Source organism: Macaca mulatta, chromosome X, assembly GCF_049350105.2.
Source record: "Macaca mulatta isolate MMU2019108-1 chromosome X, T2T-MMU8v2.0, whole genome shotgun sequence".
Classification (NCBI taxonomy): domain Eukaryota; kingdom Metazoa; phylum Chordata; class Mammalia; order Primates; family Cercopithecidae; genus Macaca; species Macaca mulatta.
This window is the reverse complement of record NC_133426.1, coordinates 90,173,642-90,194,497: the sequence shown is the minus strand read 5'-3', so window position 1 is coordinate 90,194,497 and position 20,856 is coordinate 90,173,642. Positions and strand designations below refer to the sequence as shown.

General features: G+C 36.6%; 1 protein-coding gene across 1 annotated transcript; it reads right to left on the bottom strand.

The window, feature by feature from the left end:
• Positions 1-460: 460 nt before the first annotated feature.
• On the bottom strand, positions 461-14,323 carry LOC144338525 (uncharacterized). The gene is made up of 4 exons (XM_077988411.1): positions 14,118-14,323; positions 6,470-6,633; positions 3,165-3,334; positions 461-1,597 (listed from the first exon to the last, which is right to left on the bottom strand). Exons 1-4 carry the CDS (start codon positions 14,321-14,323, stop codon positions 1,541-1,543), a joined length of 597 nt encoding a protein of 198 aa, XP_077844537.1. The 3' UTR covers positions 461-1,540.
• Positions 14,324-20,856: the final 6,533 nt, after the last annotated feature.

Genomic DNA, 20,856 nt, shown 5'->3' with positions numbered 1-20,856 from the left:
ACTCAACAATGCTAATCAACCAGGAAATGCAAATCAAAACCTCAATGAGATATTCCATCACACCTGTTAGGATGGCTATTATCAAAAGATTCAAAGATACATGTTGGTGAGAATGAGGATACTTGTTTGCTGCTGGTGGGAATGTAAATCCTACTAATAAACCTCTGGCTTGTTTGTCTCATTCTGTATTGCAAAGGATAAATATGTCACAATTTTTACTACTATGGAAAGTGAACTCCAGTTGGAAGGGTTGTGAATTTTGAGATTTTATTTCTAGGTTTTTATAGGCCATATAATATGTAAATTACAGATATTTTAAAATATTTAAAGGGACAGAACAGAAACGTTTGAAAGTTTTACTTTGGCTAGATTTTTGAGTTAAATAGTTTTTTTTAATAATTATTACAATGGATTTTATTTTAAAATTTATTAAAATGTATTATAAACTAAATTAAACAATTTATTTTAGAAAGGTTCAATGGATTATTGTTAACTATAGTCATCCTATTATTTTAAAATAAATGTTACTTAAGTTTATAATTATAAATAATTGAATACCTAGCACACACTTTATAGTGGAGATAGTACAAAACAACAAAAATTAGTGGTTGTGACAGGATATTAGAAGGTTATAACAAGGATAGATACTGAGTTCAAAACAGGAACAAGAGAGGGAAAAGTATATGATATCAAAAATGCATCATCCCAGGAAGATTGATCCCTGGTGTTGGCTATTCATATTCTTTTGGCAGATTCAATGCTATTTTTTTAGTGCTCGAAGATGATATGCAGAGTTAGTAGCTGAGTACTTATGGTCAATACTGATTTTTTGCTGCTATAATAATTACATTAATGCCTTGTAACATTAATGTTGCCTAACAACTTTTATAGTTAATAATGTTAATACCCTAACAAATTTTATTGTGATGTAGACAAATTGTTAAAATATAGTACTATTAGTCTCATTGAATTCTAAAGGTTATTAATATGACAAGAAAACTTAATTGTGACTTTGATGTTACCAATTCAATAGCTATATAAAAGTTGCAGTGGGGCAACTCCTAAGAAATATACTAAGTAGACATATTATAACATATTGCCTCCCCAACTGGGTCTTGAAGAGAGGACACATTTTTTTCAATTTGAATTGTTAAGCCACATTTGACAGCCTTTGTGTTGGGGTCCGCATGTTCCCTAAACAAAGGAATGAACACACAAGACAACACAAGACAAGACAAACACGGCGGCTGCCTCGAATGGCGTGCTCTGCTTTATTTTATACAGTCATTTGTGGAATGTTGCCAAGTCATAAGACACATTGTTGTTTTTCTGATCTTTCCCTGACTTTCTGGATTTTCAAGATGTTTACACATAAACAAGCCCCCAACGCCCTGCTTCGTTTGCAAGAGCAGGACTTATCAGGAATGCCCTGCTTCATTTGCAAGAGCAGGACTTATCGGAAGGTCTTGTTTGTGAGCACGTAGTCCTCTACATTTCTCCTTTCCTTATTTACAAGTTTGAATTTCTTTTAAAACCATCATTACATGTTGGGCTCGCTGGGATTCGGTGTTTGCCCTTTGGCACCGTCTCCAGCAGACTGTGAAAATGACAAAGGCAAGAACAATAATCAATACATTACCAGAAACAGAGGTCAGCAAAGTTTTTACAGGGCTCATAGGGTTCAAAGACGTCAAACATTGTGCAATACCAGTCATCAAATCTGCACCAGTCACCAATGGTAACTTGATTGTGAAATGTTTCAGAAATGTTCTATGTTAATTCTTGTATTTCTAGGGAAAGATTATTATGACCAATTAAAAGTCTCTTTATCTCAGTCCAATTATGTACAGTGCTGTTAAAAGGAACAGGAGTAATACAAAGTTGGGTAGTGTTCCAATCACATTTCAACAAAGCTCGGGTATTCAACACTGTTAGCTGATCTCCCAATCAAGAAACCACTTGCTCCAGATTATCCACTCATTAGCTAATCCAGCAACAGCGGCAGTGGAAGCAATTGCTACAAGTCCTATCACCATGGTCACGACGATTCCAACCATCCTCCGACTGCGGTGGACAAGATCTTGCATAACCTTGTAAATTTGAGTAACCCCAGCAGATTCACTCCAAGTACGTGTTATATAAATTGGAATGAGACTCATTCCAATTATTATTCCACCAAGTAGTATTTATACAACTTAAGAATGTACAATTGTTTGTACAGTTAACTACCCCTGTATTATTATCCCATTTAAAAATTCCTGTCAACAACAAGTAAAGGTTTCTTACACATGCAATAACATATCTAGAACTATTTTGATGCAAAGATATATGGAAAGGGTTAGCAATATTAGTAAGATTTAAGGACATGTTTCCTGTGAAAGTGAACGTTGGTTTACCAGCAGCTAGCAACTTCCAAATATGACCTTGTATTTGTGAGGTATTAGCCAAATGTGGCATAGGAGGTGATAGACCACCATCATGCCAAATAATAGTTTCATTGCCATCTGCAGAAGTGCTGTGATTACCTTTATGCCAACGCAGGTTGACATGGTTGAATTTAGTCTGAAAATCTCCATGTACACTCCAATATGTAACAAGGTAATTATGAATCTTCCCTTTTACTTCTAACAACAATCGTGGCCCACTACTTCTACATCTAGTCCACTCTAGTTGGGAAACACCTCCGGACACATCAGGGATAGGGCATAAAGATAATGTACTTGGCAGAGTTTCATTAAGTACTGCAGTATGATTATACTTAAAACTTTGAGCCATAATAATCATAGTAAAGGCAGAGATATGACTATGGTTATAGCGAACAGCCCAAGCCTCATGAGAAAGATGCAGACAATGTGGACTACCCCCAAGACATATAGGTAACCCTTCAACCCCAAATTGATATGAACTATTTACTGTGTCAGTGTTTAATTCAGGATCCTGGTTTAAAAAAGGTGATGGCATCCAAGCAGTATCATTAGTAAATACTGGGATTTCTCTGTCTCCACATGCCACACCTTGATATAAGGGTGGAAAAGGAATATAAGCCCAGTATGTAAATTCTCCAGCTGTTACCTGACAATTTACTACGGCCAGTATAGCCAGGAATAAAGTCAGTAGGGTTTTGGGCTGCCCAGCTTGTTGAACAACCCCTTCAGCTTCTTAACCTTTTCAGTTGTCCCCATGTCAGGGGCTCTGCACGTCGAGTTCCGAAGGTGAATGTTCTCTGAGCGCTCAGATTTAGCTCCTGGAATTCCTTCAGGAACTCTTCGGATCAGCTCCTCTTCGCCATGGCACTGTTTCAACTGTCGAGATGGAAACCACTCGTCTCCGGCACCTGTACGGACAAGAGCATAGCCTCGGCCCCATTGTAAAACTTTTCCTTTTAAATATTTCCCTTGTAATGAAGGATAATACACCCACAGATTACTGTTTTGCGGCTTTTCTAAAGGTTGTTGAAAATGTTTCACCGCTGCAGACTGCTGTAATTGGCGCCAATGGTTGAGAAAATTTAAAGTAAAAAGGGCTTTCAGAATTTGATGTTTTGGGGAATCTCACCCATCTCCCCCTTTTTGTTTTAAAAGTTGTAATTTTAAGGTAGCATTGGCTCTTTCAATAATTGTTTGGCTTTGACTGTTAAATGGAATACCAGTGGAATGACGAATCTGGTATAAAGAAAGGAAGGCAGCCAATTTACGAGAGCAATAAGCAGGGCCATTATCAGTTTTTAATTCAGCAGGGACTCCCATAACTGCAAAGCAAGTAAGTAGCCTTTTTAGAGGGTAATGGCGTAGCCCACTGGAAATGTGACCACGTATCAATAGTATGATGAACATATTTTAAACGACCAAAGGAAGGAACATAGTTACATCCATTTGCCAAATGTGATTTTGTTGAAAACGGCCATTGGCGAATGGGGAGTATGAAAAAGACACAATGAAAGTGGAAGATTGGGTGCAATATAATCAAGGTGAGCTTCACTAATTCTATTTTCTACAAATGACAATTCTTCTTCTGCTACAGGGGATAAAGTCCCCATAGGTTGAATACAAGTATTTACAGCTCTAAGATCAGTTAATAAGTGCCATTTTCCTTTGACAAGACAAACACAGGGGAATTCCATGCAGAAGTACTTGGTTCAATAGGCCCCTTGGCCAATTGTTCCTTAACTAAATTCTTTAAAGCCTTAAGTTTTTCTTTAGATAATGGCCACTGTTCCACCCAAACAGGAGTTGTAGTTTTCCACTTCAACTGTAAAGTTTGAGGGCTGTGGACAGTGGCTAAGAGTTTAAAGGATTGTAGCCCATTTTGAACATCATATTTTTGGCGGCTGAAGAAATATGAGGAATGCTTTAAAAGGCACCAAACTGTTTTAAAAGATCATGGCCCCAAAGGTTAATATTAATGGGAACAATATAAAAGAACACTTTTCCTTGCTGTCCTTCAGGTCCTACACAGCTCAGGGGCTTGACACTTTGGTAGACTATAGAAGCAGTACCTAGGCTGGATAGAATAACCGATACTTGTTTCTTTTTCCAATGATCTGGCCTTTGAGTCAAACATATAATAGATACATCCGCTCCTGTGTTGACTAATCCCTCAAAAAGTATCCCATTAATTTGCAATGAGCATAAAGGTTTTTGATCAGAAACTAAAGTTTCCCAGAGAACAGTTTTCCCAGTACTACCGAAACCTCCTTGACGTGACACATCTCTAGATAAGAAAGGAAAAAAAAGGCAATAAAAGCAATTGTGCAATAGGTTCCCCTGCCTCTAGGCACATAAATTGTGAGACTTGTACCATAATAAGGATTTCATCAGTAAAATCAGGATCAATAATTCCTGGGACCACCATTAACCCCCACATAATGCTGCTGCTTCAACCTAGTAAAAGTCCTACATGTCCTTTTGGCAAAGGACCACACACTCCGGTAGCCAACTTATATATTCCTCCATTAGGAGATAAAGTATAAGGTTGGGCAATAGCTAGGTCAGCAGCAGCACTCTGCTTAGTGGCAGCATAAAGCTGAGAAATTGGGGTAGGGTAAGATGTCTTTAAGGAGGACTTGAGGTTATTCCTTGATGTTGTAAGCCACTGCTCACTGGGTACTGGGGTAGGCCTGCATTGTAGTTGTTGGGGCCCCAAGCCTGCGGGCCCCGGCTCCCGTTTCCCATGAGGGGTGACAATACGTTCTCACTTTTATCAGTTTTTGAACGGCATTCATTGGTCCAATGTCGACCCTTGCCACATCGTTTACACATATCAGATGGTAACCTTTTGTCTTTTAGAGCAGAAGAGCCTAATTTTTTCCAGCATTCCTTTTTAAAATGACCAGGGTTCCCACATTGATAGCATATACCTTGTTTAGAATTGCCTTTTAAAGCCTAGAAAGTGCCCCAGCAAACAATTGAGCATTGTAAATAGCTCCTCCAACACCTGCACAAGCCCGAATGTATTCAGCTAAATCAGCTCCACTAGCTTTTAGAAGACGCAGCAATTTTTGGCACTCAGGATTAGCATTCTCAAAAGCCAGAGTATCCAAAATAATTTTAGCAGCAGGGCCTGAGCCTACAGTCTTTAATACAGCATATGTTCTAAAGAGAAGGAATCGAGAAGGCCAACAACAAACGGTGACTGAGTTCCATAATTAGCATTTCTTCAAAAATTTAAATTGTAGGGCCGTAAAAGTCACATTCTGGCCACCGTTTGGGAACTGAGCATTGGAGCCGAAAGCAGCCTGTGTTATTGGGAATAAATCTAATTCCTCTAAATCATCCTTTTCCTTCGATTCCTTCTTTTCTCCTACAGGAGGAAGAGGCACAGAGAAAACCTGACCTGACATAGGCAAAGAGGTTGGAGGTGGAGGCAAAGGGAAATCCTTTTAGCAGAAGGGAAGGTAACAGGGAAGGCTCGTGGCAGAGAGATAGGAGAAACAGGAGCAGCGGTACCTTGCAATTTTAACAACTATTGTAACATCTCTAAAATGTGCTGCAAATCAGAATTTTCTTCAGATGAAGGAGGCATTAGCTCTTTTTCCAATTCCTTGTTCTCAACAACCGGGGCATAAACATGTTCCTCTCTAAGATTATTTTTCTCTAAAGCTTCAGATGCCTCACCTCCTGTGGCAGTATCGCCATGCTCTGAGTCAGTTTCAAGTAACTCTAATGCCTGAGTAATGGAACTACACAAAGTCCACAAAGTCAGAGGCATTGTTTGCCCTCGCTGATAAGCTCGATGCAGGACTTTAACCACTTGTAACCATTCCTTTCAATTTAACTGCACTTTGGTTTGATATTGAAACGAATAACAATGTTGTTCAACATGGGCAAACAATCGCTTCAAAGTCTTATGCTCCTTAACTAACTTCTACTCCTATAGACATCAACAGTCCCTGGAGTAACCGCAAATATTCAGAGGCCAGAGAGGTGGAATTCCCCATAATTTTCCCGTGGGTCCCCCTTTCTTTATTTACCTGCCCGGGGTGTTCCCCCTCTGGTTCCTTGCTCTGCGTGGAGCCACGGACTCTGCTCGCTGCGCCAGATGTTGGGGTCCACGTGTTTCCTAAACGAAGGAATGAACACACAAGACAACACAAGACAAGACAAACATGGCAGCCGCCTCGAATGGTGCACTCTGCTTTATTTTATACAGTCGTTTGTGGAATGTTGCCAAGTCACAAGACACATTGTTGTTTTTCTGACCTTTCCCTGACTTTCTGGATTTTCAAGATGTTTACACATAAACAAGCACCCAATGCCCTGCTTCCTTTGCAAGAGCAGGACTTATCGGGAACGCCCTGCTTTGTTTGCAAGAGCAGGACTTTAGCACGTAGTCCTCTACACTTTGGCTTGTTAATTTTTGTTGATACATAAATGGATATACATATTTTGAGGGAACATGTGATAATTTGATACATTTTTATAATGTGTAAAGATCAAATGAGAGTATTTTAGATATCCATTAGTTTTAAATATTTATTTTTTCTTTATGATAGGAGAATTTTAATTATTCCTCTCTAGCTATTTTGAAAGTTACAATAGATTATTGTTAACTATAGTCACCCTATTGATCTATCAAACACTAACTTTCATTTCTTCTATCTAACTGTGTATTTGTACTCATTAATTAACCTCTCTTCATGGCCCCCGACTTCTCCCAGCCCCTGGTAAGCATTAATCTACTCTTTATTTTCATAAGATTCACTATTGTAGTTCTCTTATATGAGTGAGAACATATAATATTTGTCTTTCTGTGCTTGGCTTATTTAACTTAATATAATGACCTCCAGTTTCATCCTAATTTCTGCAAATAATAGCATTTCATTTATTTCTGGTTTATTTTTAACAGACATGTAATAATTAACATATATAGGATACAAAGTGATTTTTGATATATATAATGTATAGTGAGCATATCAAGGTAAATAGCATCTCCATCATCTCAAACATTTATTATTTCTTTGTGTTAGGAATATCCAGTATTCTTTTTCTAGCTATTTAAAACTATATATTATTGCTAACTATAGTCACCCTACAGTGCTTTGGAATGCTTGAACTTAATTCTGCCATTTAGCTGTAATTATTTTATCCTTTAACAAATTTCTCCCCAAGTTTCTCTCCCCTTAACCTTTTCAGCATCTAGTATCCTCTGTTCTAGTTTTTACTTCTATGAAATCAACAATTTTTGGTTTCCAAATATCAGGAGAATATGAGGTATTTAATTTTCCATTCCTGGCTTATTTTACTTAAATAATGTCATACAGTTCTATTCATGCTGCCAAGAATGACAGGATTTCACTCTCTTTTGTGACTCTATAGTATTTCATTGTATATGTGGCATGTATAATACCACATTTTATTTATCCATTCATCTATTATTGAACACCTAGGTTGATTCCATATCTTGGCTAGTGTAAATAGTGCTGCAAAAAATATTAGGGTGCAGATCATTCTTTGATATAATAATTTTCTTCCCTTTGGATAAATGCTCAGTAGTGGAATTGCTACATTATATGGTAGTTCTATTTTTAGCTTTTTGAGAAATCTTCATGCTGTTGTCTATAGTGTTTATACTAGTTTACATTCCCACCAGCAGTTTATGTGTTGCATTTTCTCCACATCCTTATCAGCATTTGTTATTTTTCATCTTTTCGATAAAAGCTATCCTAATTGTTGTGAGATGACACTTCATTGTGGTTTTGATTTGCATTTCCCTCATGATTACTGATGGTGAACATCTAAAAAATATATTTGTATGTCTTCCTATGAGAATGCCTGTTCAGATCACTTGCCCATTTTAAAATCAGATTTTTTTTGCTGTTGAGGTATTTAAGTTCCTTATAGATTCTAGATATCAATCCCCTGTTGAATGAATAGTTTATAAATATTTTTCTCCCATTCTTTATGAAACCTTTTTACTATTTTATTTCCATTGCTGTGCAGTAGCTTTTTGGTTGGATATAATCCAGTGTGTTTTTTCTTTTGTTTCCTGTGCTTTTGAGATCTTATTCATAAAGTTGATTCCAAAACCAATGTAGTTAAGTGTTTCCCCTATGCTTTATTCTAGTAGTTTTACAGTTTTTGGTCCTACATTTTGGCCTTTGCTCCATTTTTAGTTGATTTTTATATAGGGTGAAATGTTGGGTTCTAGTTTCATTCTTCTGCATATGAATGTTCAGTTTTCCCAGAATAGTTTATTGAAGAGGGTATCACTTCCCTAATAAATGTTCTTGGTGCTTCTGTCAAAAATCAGTTGCCTGTACATAAAGTAATAATTTCTGGATTGTCTGTCCTATTCTATTGGTCTATGTGTCTGTTTTTATATTAGTAACACACTGTTTTGTTCACTATAGCTTTGCATTATATTTTGAAATCTGGTCGTGTGACACCTCCAGGTTTGCTTTTATTGCTGAGGATTGCTTTGGATATTGAAATCTTCTGTTTTACACAGAAATTTTAAAATGTTTTTCTATTTAAGTGAAGAAGGTAATTGTAATTGATATTTTTAATAGAGATTGCATTGAATCTGTAGACTGCTTTGGGTAGCATGGTCATTTTAACAATAATAATTATTCCAACATATGAAGATGAGATGTCTTTCAATTTGTATCATTTTCAACGTCTTTAATCAGGGTTTTGTAGTTTTCCTTGGAGAAGTCTTTCACCTCCTTGGTTATAATTATTCCTAGAGGTGATTTTTGAAGCTATTATAAATGAAATTGCTATTTTGTTTTATCAGCCATTTCAGTTTTCATCTATAAAAACACGTCTGATTTTAGTATGTTGATTTTGTATCCTGTAACTTTACTGAGTTAGTTTATTAGTTCTATACTGTTTTTGGTAGACTCTTTAGGTTTTTTTACATATAAAACCATGTCATCTCCAAACAGAGACAATTTACTTCTTCTTTTCCAATTTAGATGTACTTTATTTTTGTTTCTTGCCTAATTGCTCTGGCTAGGTCTTCCTGTATTATATTGAATAAGAGTGGTGACAGTAGGCATCCTTGTCTTGTTCTAGTTCTTTGAAAAAAGGTTTTATGTTTTCCAGTTCAGTATGATATTAGCTGTGGGATTGTCATATACAGTCTTTAATGTGTTGAGGGAATTTTCTCCTATATTTATTTTATTGAAAATTTATATCATGAAGAGATGTTTAATTTTGTCAAATGCTTTTTCTGCATGTATTGTGTAGATCATATAATTTTTGCACTTCATTCTGTTGATGTGATGTCTCACATTTATTTGTTTATGTTGAACTATTCTTGAATCCATAGTGCAAATCCTATTTGGTCATAGTATGTTATGTTTTGTATGTATTGTTAGATTTAGTTCACTAGTATTTTGTTGAACAAAAAATTATCTCTGTTTGTCAGAAATGTTAGCATCTGGTTTATTCATTTTGCTGTGTCCTTGTCCAGTTTTGGTATCAGGATAATTCTAGCCTTGTAAAATATGTTAGGAGGAGTCACCTCTTTTTCAATTCTTTGGAATACTTACAGAACAATTGGCATTAATTCCTCTTTAAATGTTTAATAGAATTGAGTGGTGAAGACATCTGATTCTGGACTTTTTTTGGTGGGAGACGTTTTGTTACGGATTCAATCTCAATACTTGTTATTGGTTTGTTCAGATTTTCTATTTCTTCGTTCAATCTGATAAGTTGTTTGTGTGTAGAAGTTCATCCATTTTCTAAAGGATTTGAATTTATTTATTAATATTCATTTATTCATAGTAGTCCCAATGATCCTTTGTATTTCTGTGATATCCATTGTAGCATCCCCTTTCTCATTTCTGATTATATTTGGATTTGCTCTCTGTTTTTAGTTATGGTAACTAATGACTTGTCAATTTTGTTTATTGTTTCAGAAAACCAACTTGTCTTGCTAATATTTTATACTTTTTGTAGCAATTTTGTTTATTTTAGCCTGATTTTTATTATTTATTTTCTCTACTAATTTTGGGTTAGTTTTGCTTTTGCTTTTATAGTTCTTTAAGATGCATCATAAAGTTGTTTATTTGAAATCTTTTAGTTTCTGATGTAGGCATTTATCGCTATAAACTTACCTCTTAATATTGCTTTTGCTCTGTTCCATAGGTTTTCTTATTTTATTTAAATTTTCATTTGTTTCAAGAATTTTTTAAAATTTCATTTTTAACTTGTTCATTTACCCATTAGATGTTCACAAACATGTTGTCTAATTTCCATGTATTTGTATAGTTTCAAATAGTCTTGTTTTATATTTCTAGTTTTCTTCCACTGTGGTCAGATAAGGCACTTGATACAATTTCATTTTTAAAAAGTGTCTGAGTTTTTTTGTGTTAATAAATGTTGAACACTGGAGAATATTCAGTGTGCTGATGGAAAGAATGTGTGTTCTGCAGCTGTTTGTTGAAATGTTCCATGTAAGTCTGTTAGGTACACTTTTTTTTTTCTATGAGGCAGTTTTAGTCTAATGTTTGTTGATTTTATGTACAGATGAACTATACAAGTACACAGGTGAGGCTGATGTCCCTAACTATCATTGTATTGGGCTTTATCTCAATCTTTCGGTATATATTACTTGCTTTATATATCTGAGTGTCCCCATGTTGGGTGCATATATATATACATATATATGTATATATGTATATGTATATATATGTATATGTATATATGTATATGTGTATATATATGTTATATTCTCTTGCTGAATTGATACTTTTATTACCATATAGTGTCCTTTGTGATCCCTTTCAACACCTTTTTACTCAAAGTCTGTTTTGTCTGATATAAATATAGCTACACTTGCTTTCTTTTGGTTTCCATTTACATGGAGTATTTTTTCCATCCCTTCACTTTCAGTCTGTTTCCTTATATGTAGGGTGAATTTCTTGTAGGCAATATATAGTTGGTTCATAATTTTCATTTATTTAGCAAGTTTGTCTTTTAAAAGAAATTTAATTTGTTTACATTAATGATGATTATTATTTTTTTTTGGAGATGGAGTTTCACTCTTATTGCCCAGGCTGGAGTGCAATGGTGCAGTCTTGGCTCACTACAACCTCTGCCTCCCAGGTTCAAGCGATTCTCCTGCCTCAGCCTCTTGAGTAGCTGGGATTACAGTTTCCTGCCACCATGCCCAGATAATTTTTGTAGTTTTAGCCAAGATGGGGTTTCACCATGTTGACCAGGCTGGTCTCGAACTCCTGACATCAAGAGATTCACCTGCCTTGGTCTCCCAAAGTGCTGGGATTACAGGCATGAGCCACTGTGCCCAGCCTTACGTTAAAGGTTATTATTGATAGGTGAGAACTTGCTACTGTCATTTCGATTGTTTTCTCATTTTGTTGTATATCTTTTGTATCTTAACTTCCTTGTTATAGTTTAATTTTGTGATTGGGTGTGTTTTTTTGTTTTGTTTTTGTTTGTTTTTTGTTTGTTTGTTGACAGAATCTTGTTCTTTCGCCCAGGCTGGATTTCAGTGGTGCTATCTCGGCTCACTGCAAGCTCCACCTCCCGGGTTCATGCCATCCTCCTGCCTCAGGCTCCCGAGTAGCTGGAACTACAGGCACCCACCACTGCGCCCAGCTAATTTTTTGTATTTTTAGTGGAGACAGAATTTCACCATGTTAGCCAGGATGGTCTACATCTCCTGACCTCGTGATCTGCCTGCCTCGGCCTCCCAAAGTGCTGGGATTACAGGCATGAGCCACCGTGCCGGGCCAATTGGGTTTTTTATGTATTGATTTGATTCTCTTTCTCCTTTGTATATTTTATAATTTCCAGTGAGTTGCATAGATTCACGTGTTTTCATGATGGTTGTTATCATCTTTTCACTTCGAGATGTAAGACTCTTTTGAACATTTCTTGTAAGGCCAGTCTGGTGGTAATGAATCCCTTTCACAGACAAGTTTTTGTTTGTCTGTGAAAGGTTTTATTTCTTTTCCATTTATGAAGGCTAGGTTAGCTGTATATAATATTCTTGGCTAGAATTTTTATTCTTTCAGTGGCTTCAAAATATCATCCCATTCTTTCTGGGTCTGTAAGATTTCTGCTGAGAAACCTGCTATTAGTCTGATGGGGATTCCCTTACACTTGATGTGACTTGTCACTCTTGATGCTTTTATAATTTTTCTTATTTCTTTGACTTTTGACACTGATTCTAACATGCCTCAGAAAAGATTTATTCGGAGTCTATTTGTTGTTCTTTGAGCTTCCTGGATCTGAATGTCCATTTCTCAATGAAGACTCGAGAAGTTTTTAGCTATTATTTCATCAAGTATGTTTTATACATCTTTTTTCTTTTCTTTCTTCTTTTCTCTTTCAGGAACACGTATCTTGTAGATCTTTCTTTGCTTGATGATGTTCCATAAATCCTGTAGGCTTTCTTCATTCTTTTTTATTTTTTATTTTTATTTTTTTGAGATGGAGTCTCAGGCGGGAGTGTAGTGGCACAATCTCAGCTCACTGCAACCTCTGCCTCCTAAGTTTAAGTGATTCTCCTGCCTCAGCCACCTGAGTAGCTGCACTACAGGTATGCACCATCATGTCTGGCTAATTTTTCTATTTTTAGTAGAGATGGGTTTTCACCATGTTGGCCAGGTTGGTCTCCAACTCCTGACCTCAGGTGATCAGCTTGCCTCAGCCTCCCAAAATGCTGGGATTACAGGGATGAGCCACCACACCTGGTCTCTTTTTTATTCTTCATTCTTTTTTGTATGCCTATGTGATTTCAAAATACCTGTCTTTAAAGTCAGAGATACTTTTTGAACTTTATCTAGTTTGTTCTTGAAACTCTTGATTGTATTTTTTTTAATTAATTGAGATCTTCAGCTGTAGATTTTCTGTTTCATTCTTTTTTATGATATCTATTTCTTTGTTTTTTTTTATTTGAATCATAAGTACTTGTCTGATTTCATTAAATCACCTCTCCTTATTCTCTTGAATCATACTGATTTTGCTTAGGATTAATATTTTCATTTTTTCTTAAATGTTGTGTATTTTTTATGATTGGTGTCTGTTTTTGAATAATTATTGTGTTATGTAGAAGGCTTCATGCTTCCTTGCTTTTTTGTGTTTGTTATTTCTGTATGTTGATTTTTAAGCCTCTGATGAAACAATTGACTCTTCCAATTTTATGAAAAAGGTTTTGTAGGGAAAGATTTATTATTTTATGAGTTTGGGGGTCTTGGTATAGTGGGGTGCATTGGCTTCGTTCTACATTAATGCAACAGTATAATATTTATGTACATTCTTTAGTTCTCATCCATGCTAGTGACATTTGTGTGTGTCTCAGTGGCCTACACTGGTAGAGATGTGGCAGTGATGGTGCAGATATTTTGTGGGTGGGCTCACCAGGCTGCTTCTCTGGTCAGGAGTGCATGCATGAACATGAATCAGTCAATTTGGGGTCTGACTTGCTGGGGTTGGAGCCAAGAGGTTGTTAATCTGGCTTGGGCATAGGTGCACAGTTGCTTGGCCTGCCTTGGGTCATACTTGCCAGGGGTAGCCCATGGAGCTTTTTATCAGGCCCAGACTGATGCAGGCACACAACTGCTCAGCTTGGTTGGGAGTATGTCTTCCAGGAAAAGCCTGTGAAACTGTTTCTCAGGACTGGGATATTGTCATAAGGCTTCTCACCTGGCCTGGGGTTGTGTCAGCTTGAGGAAACCCAAAAGGTTTGTTCTCAGGTCTGGGAGATGGGCACAGTTCTCAGCTGGCCTGCGTTTGTGTGCCACTGGTGGTTTATATGACTCTTTCTCAAGCCTGGAACATAGTACATAGCTGCTTGCTTGTCCTGGAGTCATGACAGCCAAAGGTGGCTGTTTCTTAGGCCCTAATTGCATGTGTAAGGCCTTTGGGCAGGCCATAGGAATATCCAAAGGGTGTGGAGTGGGTACCATAAGACTATTAATCTTGCCCTAAGCACAGGCACATATCCACTCCCCTGGTCTGCAAGCATTTTATCTGCTTGGTGGCTCAAGGGTCTCTCTCGCATATGGGAGGGTATGCAGTGGTTTGGCTGGCTCAAGGGTGAGTTCACTCTGGAAATGACAATCAGATTGTTCTTCTGACTTAAAGTGAATATAATATTTCTAAGTGTAGTTTTGGGGCATTCATTCTGCTTACTGTTCTTTAAGCTTTCTGTATCTTTGGTGTTTCACATTAACATGGAAATTTTCAGTCATGACTGTTTCAAATATTTCTTCTGTTCCTTTCTTTCTTCCTGATTCTTTTTGTATTGTCATTACACAAATGATAAACCCTTTGTAGTTGCCTCATAGCTCTTAAATATTTTGTTCTCCTTTTTTAGAGTCTTTATTATCTTTGCTTTTCAGTTTGGGATGTTTTATGGAGATATCATCAAGCTCATCGATTCTCTTCTAAATCATATCCAGTCTACTAGTAAGCCCATGAAAGGCATTCTTCATTTTTGGTATATATTTTAATTTCTATCTTTAATTTTTGTTATTTTATTATAATTTCCATCTCTCTGCTCATATTGCCTATCTGTTCTTGTGTGCTTTTACTTTATCCGTTAGAGTTTTGGGCATATTAATCATAGTTGCTTTGAATTCCTAGTGATAATTCTAACATCCTTGCCACATGTGCATCTGGCTGTGATGTTTGTTCTTTCTTTTCAAACTGTGGTTTTTGTCTTTAATGTGCCTAGTAACGCTTTTCTTGATAGCTGGATATAATATTCTGGATAAAAGAAATGTCTATATGAAGGAATTTAATGATGTGGTTGTAAGTTGTAATGGGAAGGGACATCTTCTATAGTCCTATAATTAGGTATCAGTCTTTTAGTAAGCCTGTGGCTCTGTACTGTACATTTTGAAAGTGTTTCTTGGTCTTTTCCCCTGAAGTGGGACTGGATGGCTAGGGTGAGCTGGAGTTAGATATTTGTCTTCTCTCATGTGAAAAGCTAGAAGAAGCTCAAGTTGGGTATTTCTCTTCCCATAAGTCAGTTAGACTCTGATAAATTTCCAGTAGTTTAGGCACTGGTTAAATAGTTTCTCTTAAAGGCAGGCCTTATTAAGAATAACTGAATTATATGATTTATTTTTAAAATAGTTTCTTTTTCCTTCCTTATGCTGGAAGCACAAGGGGAATTTTCTTTGATATCTACTCTGAGAACCCAGCATTCACAAACATTTGATGGTCAATGTATAACTAGGTACCATTAAAGCTTTTATCTTTCAGATTTATCCACAGTGTCTCCATCAATTTGTCAATTACAGTTCATATTTATTTATCTGGCACTGGTTTCCATGGAAGTTCCTGCTTATGGGTTCCTGTTCTGGCAAGTTGTGATTCCCTGTATTTGCCTGTCTGTGTCTCTATTTTTGGGAGAGCAGTTTGACTTATTTTTGTATAAATCTTATGAGTTGTTTATTGTTCAATTGTTCTTTTTTTTTTTTTTTTTTACTTTTTGTTAGAATGCATTAGTGACTTTAAACTTTTTACATGCTGTACCTGAAACCAGAAGTAACCTTAAGATTTTAATGGTATAATTTATTTCATGCAACTAGAAATGACATGATAGAGTTCTATACTATTTTCAAAGAACAACTATTAAACAATAGATAAAAATTTACTTGAAGTTCATGTAAACTTCATTATATGATGATTTAAATATATCCATAGTGTTAGGTCTGGCATACAGGGATGTTTTCTCCTGTGATCCTGTAGGTTCACTAGAGGACATATTTCTGGTATAATTTGTTACTACATAGTAAAGAGCTCAGAGAAACCTCACTTTTTAAATTTTCCCCCAAAATTAAATTGATTAGTCGTCCTACAATGAAAATTGATCCATTGGAGGAGAAGTCAACAAAACTAATATACCTTTCATCAAATATAACCGTGGAATATTTGCCAGCTAAATTTAATAGAGCACTACAAACTTAGAACAGAAAAGACAACTTACAGAATTTTCCCCACCTTGCACTAAGTAACCTTGACACATGTATGCTTATCAACAAGAAAAAGAATGTCCATTTAAGAAAAAGAGTGTAACAATATGGTGAGCAGCAAAAATATTGTTGTTAGAATTCTTCAAATTTTGAAATAATATTTCTTTTAATTTTATTGGATTGTACAACTAACCATCCTTTCTGAGGTGAAGTAATATTGTCTTCTTGGTTTCATAATACATGTCTATGTAGTATCCTGGATATTTTTCGTTTGTATCTTTTAAAAGTGTACTTAATTTATCCTTATCCTCTTCATCTACAGGATTCAAAGTTCAATAAAACAAAAATATATAAAACATAGATTGAAGTGTCATTTGCCTATGAAATAGACGCATGACTGTTCAGAGTATTCTGATATTTAGATATTAAATGTTAATATACATTTTAAAAAGGTAAAAAGCCACTAATTTCAGTATATTGTAATAATGATTTTTTAGATTTATAAAAGTTTATTTATTACTCAGATTCAATACTGATATATGAAAATGATCCAAGGAATAAGAGGTAAAGAAAAAAGTCCCACAAGGTTATTTTTCCCTTTCTAATTCATGATTTTTCACCAAATGAGACCATATCTACATAGTGTATGCATTTGCAGTGAAGTGTCTTTTAGAAGATGGGAGTTGGGTAAACAAGTATTTTTTCTCCCTTGGAAATCCAAATAATGTCAAATGGCTTCTATGACTAGACACCTATTCATGCAAAAGCACTCCATGTAGGCATAAGTGCTAGTCTCTTCTCTTTTCCTACCTTATATTTAAAGAATATGTATAAATAAAATACAGTACATTATTACCAAATGTACAGAAATAAATAATTGTAAGAGTAAACTAAAACAATTGGAAGCCAACAAATTAGATAACCTAGATAAAACTGACAAAGTTCTGAAAACACACAAATAACAACATCTAGCTCAAGGATAAATACAAATTCTAAAAAGACCTTTAAAAAGTAAAGGAATTAAATCAGTGTATTAAAAAACTAACAACAAAAGTGCCACTACCAGATGGCTTAATTACTGAATTTTACTAAACATTTAAAGAAGAATGAACAGAGAGTGATGTAAGATGGTTTAATAGTATGTCCCCAGACCTTTAGCATCCCCAGAGAAACACCAATTTGGCAATTATCTATGCACAAAAGTGCCTTTATTGAAGATTAGAGAACCTGGTAGGAGATTGCAACACCCCAGTGGAGCCCAAGATAGAGTAAAGCCATTTGGGGAAGGAAAGCTCATGCCTTAATAGCAGGCCCACCAACAGCGGACTTGGCTCCAGCCTCACTCATCTGTGTTTCTGCCACCAGATCCAGTGACTCACAGAACCTGTAGGAACTACACCTGCCTGTGACCATGATAACAGGCCAAGAAAGAGTGAAATTATATACTCAAAATACTGAAAAAAAAATGCCTGTCAACTAAAATTACTTTACTTGGCAAAATTGGTGTTTAAGAACACAGACAAAACGAAAACTTTCCAAGACAAAATCTGAGGTAGTAGCTCAAAACTAGGCCTGCTACAAGAAGTAACAAATAAGAAATCTGCATATAAAAACTAAAAGAATCTAAACAGAAACACAAGAGCATGTGAAAGTCTAAATCTCACTGCTTTAAGGTAAATATGAAAGACACATACAAAATGTAATACTTAATGGTGGCACATAAATCACTTTTAATACTTTTATACAAATAGCTAAAAAATAGTAACAGTGATAACAACCACAGAAATTTGTTAAAGGAACCAAAATGTAGAAAAATCCCTCTGACATAAATTCATAAAATGTGAAGTGGAAAGCAAAGTGTAGAGTTTCTACACTGTGATTGAAGTTAAGTTGCTAACAGCTAGAAACAGATTTCTGCAACTATAAATTATTTGGTACAACAGGTTGGATACCATGATAATCATAAAAAGCATACACTGGATAAAAAAAAAAGAGAGAAAAGGATCAAAGCATACTACCGTCAAAAAATTATAAAGTCACTAAGAGAGACAAGAGAAATTTTTAAAAAGGGGTTGCTATAGTTATATCCAACTGAAGAGACTTTAAGTCAAAAACCATCAGAAGAGACAAAGACGGTCTTTACATAATGATAAACAGATTGTTTCAAAGAGAAGATATAAAAATTATAAATATATAAACAACCAACAATGAAGCATCGAAATATATAAAGAAAACATTCACAGATGTGATGGCAGAAATAGATAGCAATACAATAATACTATTTATATTTCAATACCCCACTTTTTATAATGAAAAGTTCATCCACGTAGAAAATCAATTAGGAAACGTCAACTCTGAACAACATTATAGATCAAATGCACCTAACAAGCATAAAAAGAACATTCCATCTAACAACAGTGGAATATTTATTCTCACATGCACATGAAACATTCTCAAGGATAGATTATATGCCACATTACAAGTCTCAACAAATTTAAGAAGAATAAATCATTGCAAGTATCTTTTTTGATCACAATGTCATGAGACAAAAAATCATAAATAGAAAGAGAGAGTGATATTAGCAAACATGACCGAATAGAGGGAAACTTATACATATCTTACAAGAACAAGAACTCTGTGCTCATCCCAAGACTAACGTTTGGTTTGTGTGTATGGGAGCCAAGGAATTCAGGTAGGAGGTTGTGAAATCTTAATGAAGCACAAGACCTAGGAGGGTGGTTTTGAAATTGGAGACCAGCAACCAGGTGGTTAATCCACCTATCATGCTTCTGGATTAAAGCCTAGAAATTGCCCCATTCCCCAAGGAGCTTGGTTACAGCCCTGTTTGTTCTTGAACCTACAACCGAAACTATTTGCTAAAGGATCCAAGAAGAATCATACACACTAGTGCCTTGGTAATTTTGTCTGCTTGCTGATGTAAATCTGGAATTTCATCTAAAAGTTGCCCCATGGCTCAATTTCAGCTCCTCTCAGGTGACATCCCAGTGCAAAACTGCTCACACAAGGACTCAGAGGTAGACTCACTCATATTCGGTTAGCATGTCTGAGCCTCTGTGATAGGTTTGTCAACACCCATCACACAGAAAATCTTGAAGGTGCCCAGTCTCAGCTCTTGGCCCTCTTGCTGCCATTCATGAACTATCTCATTTGTGTGGAAACCTGCTGGAAAATGCAGGCCTATCCAAGCCAACAAAACTTGTCTGCTAGCCTCTATTACACAGCAGATCATAAGCAGGTTCCGTCTCTGCTCCAGCCTTTCCTGCTACAGTGGGAAACTTATCCTGGCTGTTTAAAGATCTGCTTGGGGCCAGTTGCAGTGGCTTATACCTGTAATTCCAGCACTTTGGGAGGCTGAGGCAGACAGGAGTTCGAGACCAGCCTGACCAACATGGTGAAACCCTGTCTCTACTAAAAATACAGAAAATTAGCCAGGCGTGGTGACATGCGCCTGTAATCCCACCTACTCGGGAGGCTGAGCCAGGAGAATTGCTGGTACCCGGAAGGCAGAGGTTGCAGTGAGCCGAGATGGAGTCATCGCACTCCAGCCTGAGCAATAGAGCAAGACTCTGTCTCGCGGGGGAAACCTGCTTGGGTTTGTGCACCCCTTTGAACCAACAAGGCAAAGTTCTCCAGCCTCTGTCCCACAGCAGATACTAAGGGGACCCAGTCTCGGTTCTGGCCCCTTCTGTAGCAGTCAAGGAGCAATCCTAATTGTATTGGACAACCATCTGATCCAATAAGATGGGCTCACTAGCCTTCACCTGACACAGCATATCCTGAGCGGGGAGCGGTCTCAAGCCCCTTGTATTACAGTTGGATAAGTATTCCATCTGTGCAGGGACCTGCTGGAAGGCATATCCATCTGGGCCAGTGGGAGTCTTCTGAGCTTGAGCCCCGGGTCAGCTTTACCACACAGCCTCAGTAGCCTCCTTGAGTCTTTCCCAGGTCCATCTGGATTGTAGAGTTACATCAAACTTGGAGCCCTTGTGACACTCATGGCTGATCTGAGCTTAGATTGCCTTCTAGTGCTGGGACAGTTGCTGTGATGACTGGCTCAGAAAACGCAACGGTCTGCTGAGAATCTCTGGAAGACCTTCTTAAAATAGGGAAACACAAACAAAGCCAGACTGCATAAACCGGAATAAATATCCGATTTCTCAAAACAGCTATCATTGCACTTCTACAAGCATCAAGAACACTCAGGGAAACAAAGCTTCACAAAATGAAGAAAATATAACAGATACTAACCTTAAACCTTAAAGTGTTAGAGATGTGTGAACTCTCAGACAGAGGATTCAAATTAGCTCTTTTTTTTTTTTTTTTTTTTTTTTTTTTTTTTTTTTTTTTTTTTTGAGACGGAGTCTGGCTCTTGTTGCCCAGGCTGGAGTGCAGTGGTGCAATCTCGGCTCACTGCAAGCTCCGACTCCCAGGTGCACGCC

Bases quoted from the DNA above. Each gene is read 5' to 3' on its own strand.
- LOC144338525 (XM_077988411.1), bottom strand. From the start codon at position 14,323: ATGCAATTAGGGCCTAAGAAACAGCCACCTTTGGCTGTCATGACTCCA. The intron at 3,335-6,469 runs GTAAATAAAGAA...TTGTCCGTACAG, and splicing joins AGGGGGAACACCCCGGGCAG to GTGCCGGAGACGAGTGGTTT. The intron at 1,598-3,164 runs GTTAAGAAGCTG...TCATTTTCACAG, and splicing joins ACATGGGGACAACTGAAAAG to TCTGCTGGAGACGGTGCCAA.